This window comes from Tympanuchus pallidicinctus, unplaced genomic scaffold (genome assembly GCF_026119805.1).
Source record: "Tympanuchus pallidicinctus isolate F22 unplaced genomic scaffold, pur_lepc_1.0 scaffold27, whole genome shotgun sequence".
In the NCBI taxonomy this organism is placed as follows: Eukaryota; Metazoa; Chordata; class Aves; order Galliformes; family Phasianidae; genus Tympanuchus; species Tympanuchus pallidicinctus.
Genome location: NW_026294744.1, coordinates 146,133 through 154,899, shown reverse-complemented (window position 1 = coordinate 154,899; position 8,767 = coordinate 146,133). Strand labels below are relative to the sequence as shown.

General features: G+C 44.3%; 1 protein-coding gene across 3 annotated transcripts in view; it reads left to right on the top strand.

Annotated features, from left to right (window-relative positions):
- The first annotated feature begins 836 nt into the window (after positions 1–836).
- The window catches only part of CD9 (CD9 molecule), a 36,984-nt gene continuing 29,053 nt past the window's right edge, over positions 837–8,767 (top strand). Inside the window, exon 1 of one of the 3 annotated variants that reach the window (XM_052690572.1) lies at positions 837–983. In XM_052690572.1, the coding sequence (XP_052546532.1) occupies positions 918–983 (66 nt within the window). In that variant the 5' untranslated portion in view covers positions 837–917. Of the gene's footprint in view, positions 984–7,558; positions 7,581–8,767 lie in introns of those variants that run through there. The other 2 variants (XM_052690576.1, XM_052690577.1) reach the window with 2 other exon arrangements.

The window sequence follows — 8,767 nt, the reverse complement described above, 5'->3', positions numbered from 1 at the left end:
ATCATACCTGATTTTTTTTTGAACAGTGTGCTTATAACTTTATATAAACATAATTGTATAAGTAAGGCAGAAATGACATTTGCCTCAGCTAGGCTGACACATTAAGTACAACTAAACCCATACTATGCTAAGTGGACACGGTGTTGTTCTGTACACTGAGAGCCTCTCCACTTGTTGCTAGGTACAGTTTTATCAAACAGCGTTTCAAGGTACATTTGAATCTGAGGATCAGGATGTCTCAGGAGCAGAGGCAAGCAAACTATGCATTCAGAGCAGCAGAGTGTTATGAATTTTGTTTAACATACCCACACACACATAGGCATCCATTTTAGATAATCCCAGTAAGCGTCAAGGAGAAACTCCCTAAGTAAGTGCACTGTAACTTATGGACACTTGAGAGATGGCAAACTCCCGAAAAGCAGAGAGAAGGAGCATGCTGGCAGTGGATCCTATAGGTAGGGCCAGCAGAGCATCCCCTGCCAGCCTCTCTCCCGTTTTTATTCTCCCCAGGATCTGCAGGGCTTTTATCACTTGCACATAGTACCCGCATGGCCAACGCATGATACAGAGCCCAAGTGGGACACCTGCTTGCAAAACAAGGTTCCCGACACATCGAGGTAGTGTGAAACTGCCGTGCACAAAGGCAGCCAGGTAGTAGCGCTCCCTCTCCTCTGCCCGTCCTGGGAAAGCCCCCCCTCCTTCCCCCTGGCCCCCGGAGCCCCCGGGCTGCGGCAGGTGCAGGCAGCAAGAGACATTGAGCCTGGGCGTGGACAAGGGAGGGGAGAAGGCCGGGCTGCACGGGCTGGAGACAGTAGGCGGGCAGGGACTTGACGGGGCAGTACTTAAGGAGTGGTGAGTGCCAAAGCTGTTCTTTGTGTACTTGTCCTTAGGTCTACTCGTTGCTATCCCTCAGCAGGATGCCTGTCAAAGGAGGCACTAAGTGCATCAAATATTTGCTCTTTGGCTTCAACTTCATATTCTGGGTAAGAGACCCGTGCCTGGATTCGGGAGGGGACCCTCTCTAGCGCTTCCCCGACGGGACCTCCCCCGGGAGGGAGCTGAGATCTGCTCTGACCGCGCGGAGTAGGAGCGGGAGCGGCAGCGGTTGTTGCAGTTTGCTTGTTTTGGGATTTGTTTCTTGCTAGTTCTTTTCCCCTGCCCATAGAGGAGACACGCTGTGCTCTCTCCTCTGTCCCGTCGAAGCCTCTACGGGTCGGGAGCGTCTGCCCCGCCCTCGTCGAGCCGGTATTACAGGGCTCCTGGAGTAGGGGCCACAGCCGCGCTGCTCTCCCTGGAGCCCGTCCTGATTCGCCGGTTTAGAAACGGCCGGAAGCGTTCACGAGAGCCCTGCAACTAAGTGCTGAGGAAGGGTTGGAGCCGTCCGTGCTCGGGAGCGGGGCACAGTCGGGTGCGGCCTTCAGAGATTTCTTGTGCTGTCAGGAGGAGCCTGAGTAGAACTCACAGCCAGCTCATGTTTTCTTTTTAGTTTTTTTGGGTTTTTTTGTTTGTTTGTTTGTTTTTATTTGGTTTGGTTGTTTTTTTTTTTGTTTTTTGTTTTTTAGAGCTATAGTTGGAAAAGACAAGCTGCATATCCTGCTTGTGTTACTGTGTGATGCAGCTGGATGGGAAGGCAGCTTTCCCAACACTGTGTACCATGAAGCTGCTCTTCTTGGCAGTATGGAGGCTGTTTTGGTGTGCAGACTATTGGGGGTACTGAATTAAATCCTTGCAAGGTAGCATTTGAAGTCACTGTTGTCTTATACGTTAACTTTTCTTGGTGGGACCCCTGGGTAAAGCCAGAGCTTCTGCATCAGATCTTTGAGGCAGTGCCTCCTAAAGAAAAGCCTAAAATGATTCAATATGTAGTAGCATAGAACAAGTAGGAGTTGTATCTCTAGCATGGCTTTGGGTACAAATACCTCATGTGTACAGCAGTATTGAGAAGCATGACGTACCTTATGTTCAAGCTGCTGAAAGGACATCTGAATTTATTGGTGTTTGCCTTCTGGGAAAAGTATAGAGGAAACACAGTGTGACTTCCTGTGTGCTGGATGTATAAGTGTGAGGGTAAAAGGAATTTGTTTGAGAAGCAATTCTTCCTCATTTCAAATAAAAAACAAATTTTCTCTGCTGTCTGCTGCTGCAGAGAACTGCATGTGTGACATTTTTATGCTCATCACCTTCTGAAGAGGAGAAAATAAATTAGAATTTTATAAAGATAAAGATAAAGATAGATAAAGAAAATCCTTGACTGTTTAGGATAGTGAGGAAGGAGTTTAGTTTGGAGGCATATAATTGCTAAAAAAGGAGCTGAACTGCATATTAGCTGAAGCCTCTGAATCAGTGAGCTGCTAAACTTCCTGTTGAGTCATGAAAAAAGGTTGATGCCTTCTTTGTCTAGTGCAGCCCTGCTGAAAAATACCTGGGAGTATTAGAGTATTAGTAGATGGAAAGCTGGGTATGCATTAGCAATGCACCCTTGCAGCCGGGAAACTAACTGTACCCTTGGCTACACTTCTTTTGATGCAGACAGTAGGTGAATTGAGATGATCCTGCCCGTCTACTGTGTGCTGGAGTAATGCATCCAGATGTGGAGTTCTCAGTACAGGAGTGGTGGGTGAAGGAAATGCTTCTGGCCTGCAGAATCATGTGCTGACACTGCATATGCCTAGGTAACTCTTGCAGTGAAGCATCTGCAACCCTAAAAGGCAGAATGGCCTTTCCAAGGGTAATAATGATCCAAATATGGGAAAAGGGTGGGTAAAGGTCCTGTAAGAGAAGAATTTGAGGGAGATCTTAGAATGGCTTGAGTTGGGAGGGATCTTAAAGATCATCTAGTTCCAACACTTCCTACTGTAGGCAACTCTGCCATCTACAAGATTATGCATCCCAGGGCTCCATCCAATTTGGCCTTGAGTACCTCCTGGGATGGGGCATTTGTGACTTCTCTAGGCAACATTTAAGAAAGTCTTTCCACAGTCGTCTTATCTTTCTGGAGGTGAAAAATTGGACTGTGCATAAATAAGTGCCATTTTTATACCAAATCTGGAAGTCTGATCTACTGTTTGGCTGTGAGACACAGAGGATGGAAGGAATGCCCGTTATAGGGACCTCAACACACACAAAGTGTGGGCCTAGGTAAACCTAATGAGGTTCAACACAGCAAAGTGCAGAGTTTTGCACTTGGGACTGAGGAATCCCAGGCATCCATACAGACTGGAAGGAGCAGTCCTTCCAGACAGCAGCCCTGCAGAAGAGGACCCGGGGGTCCTGATGGATGAAAAACTTAACATGAGCCAGCAGTGTGCTCTTGCAGCTCAGAAAGCAAACAGTATCCTGGGCTCCATCAGAAGAGGATTGGCCAACAGGAACAGGGAATTGACTGTTCCTCTCTACTCCACCCTTGTGAGGCCCCATCTGGACTACTGTGTCCAAGTGTGGAGCCCCCAGTACCAGAAAGACAGAACTGTTAGAGAGAGTCCAGAGGAGAGCCACAAAGATGATCAGGGGACTGGAGCACCTCCCCTACGAGCACAGGCTGAGGGAGCTGGGCTTGTTCAGCCTGGAGAAAAGAAGGCTGCAGGGTGACCTCATTGAAAGCGTTGATACTGCAGGACAAGGGGAAATGGTTTTAAGTTGAGGGAGGGGTTGGGTTGATTTAGGTTGGATGTCAGGGGGAAATTCTTTACAGAGAGAGTGGTGAGGTACTGGAACAGGCTGTCCAGAGAGATTGTGGATGCCCCATCCCTGGAGGTGTTCAAGGCCAGGTTGGATGGAGCCCCGGGCAGCCTGGTCTAGTATTGGCAGCCTTGCTGTGGCAGGGGGGTTACAGATTCATGATCCTTGAGGTCCCTTCCAAGCTGGGCCATTCTGTGATCCCCAAGAGGAGTAAAAAAACCTTTGCTTTATTCTACATAGCCCAAAGTTCTGGCATTCTGTTGTCCAAGAGCTACTTAACATTGTCCGCATTGCTATAGTTAGAGCCAGTATGCCTCCTGAACCAGCAGAAAGTGCAGATTGCTTGAAGTGTGATGAAGTTCATATTTATTTTTAAAACAGTTGTCCTCAAAAGGACAAGTGAAGAATTTAAATGGCCTGCAACAAACATACAGATATGTACAAACGGTATATTAAGTGACATATTATCTCTCTTCAAAAGAGATTTGAGAGAGAACAAGAGGAGACAAGGGTGTCAGGGGTTACTAAGACCAGAAGTGGGAAACAGAGTTGAAGCTGTTTTCCAAGAAGATAAATGTCCATAAATGCTGGCAAGCCAAATAAAAATGCAGTAAGGCAAGCTGGAATTGAGCTTTACAGTAACTTGCAAAAAAAAAAAAAAAAAAATCCAAATAATATACTCCCTCTTTAGAGGCACTAGGACCAGGAGGCCTTCCAGAGTCCTTAAATGCAGTAGCCAATCCAGGTGTAAGCGGGTTAGTAGGAAGATACTGCAAAACTTGACTTTGCTTGGCATATTTGAGAAACACGTGGGATGTCCTGTGGAATAACCTGTCCGTGACACCATATCCATCTTGGGATTAATCTCCTGATGGAAGAGTAGTGAAATAACAATAAAAAATGCTGACTAAAAACTTGCCAGAGTCATAACAGTTATTTCAGAACTATAAATAAATGTGCTGTGCTTAGGTAAAACCTCTGGCTTACTGCTCACCTTAGGGACAGGGAACTGGAGTGCAGTAGACATTATTTACAGCTCCTATAAAAATAGAATAGTGGCATATATGGTGCCTCTGGAAATAGACTGAGAAGATTCTCTTTATAAAAAGTTGGTGTACAGATGGAGATGTGATGTTATGCAACAAAGAATGGCTACTGTAAGGAATTTAAGATGCACTTTGCTTTGAAGCCTTCAAAAGCCTGAATGCTGGAGGAGGAGTGAATGCTTATTACTACTAGTTTACTTTTTGTATGTCCCCTAGAAGTTTAAGGGCTCTTTGGGGATGCTAAGCAGTCCTGGAGTGACTTACCAGCATGATGCCTATTGACAAGAACTGTCAGAAGGAGGATCTGGGGAACTTACAAGCATGTAAGCATGATTTTGGTATTGGATAAGGTCATGAAGCAGATTGTTATGTGTGTTCCCATGGCAAGTGCAGACAACTGGGGAATTTGGTCATGGATTTGTGAAAGACAGATCCTGCTTGACCAACTGGATCTCCTTCTGTGACCAGGTAACCAACCTAGCAGATGAGGGAAAGGTTGTAGATTTAGTCTACCTAGGCTTTAGTAAAACTTTTGACTGTCTCCCACAGCATTCCCTTGGAGAAGCTGTCTGCCTGTGGATTGGATAAGTGTACTCTTTGCTGTTTAAGAAAAAATAAAAAATAAAAATACCAGCTGAGCCCAGAATGGGATGGAGTTAAATCCAGTTGGTATCTGGTCGCTAGTAGTGTTCCCCAAAGATCAGTACTGGGGCTAGTCCTCTTTATTGATGATCTGGATAAGGGGATTGAGTGCACCTTCAGTAAGATTGCAAATGGCACCAAGATGGGAGGAAGTGTTTATCTGAGGTAGGAAGGCCCTATGGAGGTGTCTGAATAGGCTGTATTGATAGTCTGAGGTCAGTTGCTTCAACTAGACCAAGTTCTGGGTCCTGCACTTCAATCACAACAACACAGTGCTGCGGAGTGTTGGGGAAGCTGCATGGAGAAAAAAATATGAGAGTGCTACTCAACAGGTGGCTGAACATGAGTCACCACTGGGCCCAGGTTGTCAACAAGGTCAATGGCATTGTGGCTTGTGTTAAACACAGCACAATTAGTAAAACTGAGGAGGTGATATCTGTCTATACTCAGCACTGGTGAGGCTGTGAATCTAATACTGCATTCAGTTTTGGGCCCCTCACTACAAGAAAGACATTGAGACCCAGGAGCTTGCCCAAAGAACGGCAACAAAGCTGGTAAAGGGTGTGGAGCACAAGTCTTAAGAGAAGAGATTGTTTGTTCTGGAGAAGAGGATCAGGAAAGGCCTCTTTGCTTTCTACAACTATCTGAAAGAAGGTTGTAATGACATGGGAGTGGGCCACTTCCCAAGTTACTAGTGATAGGATGATTGGTAATACACCAGTAAAGATTCAAGTTCAGTATTTGGAGAAATTTCTCAAATGTGGTGAGATTGGAACAGGCTGCCCAAGTAAGTGGTAGAGTCACCATCCCTGGAAGAAAAGGGTAGATGTGGCACTCAAGGATTTAGTGGATGTGGTGGTGATGGGCTGACTGTTGGATTACATCATCTTGGAGGTCTTTCCAACCTTAATGATTCTATTATTCTTTTCCAGTAGAGCTATCTCCATCTTTGCATAGCCTCTACTGCTCAACATGTGAATTGGGAGATCAGTCTGGGGAAATAACACTGCCTGCCCTGCTTTGTTCTGATGCCCTTCCCAGAAAGCACACACATGGGATACTCAGCTAGATCCTGAGCATAGCCAATTTGATAACTTTTATTTCTTCTTTTTTTTCTTGCTGTTTCGATCAATGGACTTGCACACTGCTGTTCTGTCATAATGCTATCAATACTGGCTGTATCATACTTAGTAATAAAAACCATACTGGTTTTTTTTTTTTTTTTTTTTTGTTTTTGTTTTTGTTTTTTAAAGTTCGAGATGGTGTGGGGAAGGGAGATGTAGAGGTTTGTAAACAACTAATAGATGTTCACAGCTTGAGTCTGGCAAGAAAATGGTGGAAACTTCCCATAATGTGCCTTAAACCTGAGTGGTGTTCACTTTGCTCTGAACAACCTTAGTCTGAGCGTATGCCTGATTACCTCCATCTGTGTTATGAATCATTGTTCCCACTGAGCTTCCATAGCTTGCTGGGCTGACATGGGGTAGGTGGCAAATAAATGTGAGACAGCTCCTAGTGCGACTGTGTGTACGGTCTTGCACCTGCATGCTATCCCACTGGCTTTCCCTTCCTGAACAGAAGTCAGGGCTTGCATCATTAAGCTTAAATGCCTGTTTTTTCCCTGGTGAATTTCCTGGCATACAAAGATGTCTTCTGCTAATGTTTACAACTTACTATGTTTATAACCATGGAAGTTTTACAGCATATGCTCAGAGTTCATGCAGTCTTTGCAAGGATTCACTTTCTTGCTCCTTTCTACAACAAGGCAACTGTCCTGACCAGGTTTTCTATTTGGAATCTTTCAGTTATAAACAAGTCCTTTACTCTAGGAGAGCTCCTTTTAAAGCAAGATTAGTTGGATCAGGCTTGGAGAGTTCTTCTTTGATAATTTGGAGTTTATCTGTGACTTCATTCTGGGCCACAATCCTGCTGTTTATATTGCTCTTGAGACAGCCAGATCAGTGTTCTGATTTTGCTGTTCAAACAAAATGTATAGGAACTGCTGAATCACTGCCTGAATCTCTGATTAATCACGTGAGGCAAGCAATGAGTCAGCCATAGGAGCACAGGTAAAGGCAATTCAGCTGTGATGCCAGAAGGCACAGAGCCTGGCTCCACCTCTCCTAGACCCATTTAAGAGCTGACTACCAGTGGGGAAGGATCTCTTTTGGAGATCCACTCCACTGGAGTTTTCCGCATGAGCCCAGGATACAGGTGAGTGTACCTATCATTTCTGTTTCCTGCTTTGGTGTAACAACTACATAGCCAAACTCTCTTCTATAGCATCTGTATATCTGTACGCCAGGTAGGCAAAATATACTAACTTTACATTATGTCCTTCCTATGGAATTTCTTTAAATGGTTCAAGGGGGAGGATGTTACGCCCCCCTAGATAAAATGGTTCCACGGCAGATCCCAGGATTTGTGGGATCTCCCTATTATGAATTAGCAGTTAACATTGTAAAATGGGGTCCCTTACGTGTTGTGACTTAGCAAAGATATACTAATGACGAAAGAAAGACAATTGCTGCTTCCATGATGGCATGGTCGCTATTAAATGCTTTAAATCATGCAGAAATGAGGAATAATAGTTTAGAAAATGAAAACCAACTTTTGAAAGACCATATCAAAAAGTTAGAGCAAGAACTTGGCGTACTAAAAGGGAAGAAACCAATTCTGTATCTTCTATTAGGTCAAGTTCATAACATTCCAATAGACGATGACCGGACTCCTGAATCAGTAGACTTAATTGATCAGGAAAATAAAAAATCTAAATTAAATCTCAAATCTGATTTTGACAGATCCACTAGAAGTCTGTCCTGTCATAACTTTGAAAACAAAAAAAATGTACGGGACAGACTAGCAGGGGTACTACCTGATCAGTGGCCTCCTGCCCAGACTCACTTGCACATAACAGCAGTATGCAGCAACAGAATTGATGGATTTAATACAATAATTTTGGCAGAAGCCTAGAGAAAGTGTGCCAGTCTGGTTATTAAGACTGTGGGATTCTGGAGCAAAAAGTATTATGGTGAATGGCCTAGAAACAGCCAAGTTGGCCACCATGACTATCCATCCTGCTCTCAGGCAGAGGTTATATGTGGGTAACAAATATCCTAATGAAAACCATTCTAAAATAGAATGGTTAATGGTGGCCTGCTGTATGGTAGGGCCAATTAAATCTGGTATACCTCTACATACAGGGATGTGATCCTCCGTGGAGGATTTTCAAAATCATATCTGTGAATTAGGCATAAGGGAAGTAATTTATGAAGACACATTTGATGGCCTTGATATGGTCAAATTTTCAGCAGGAATGAGAAACTTAATTCTACAGCAAACTCCCTCTCATTTATATGGTACTTGTAAAATCAATGAAAATTAAGATGTTATAACTACAA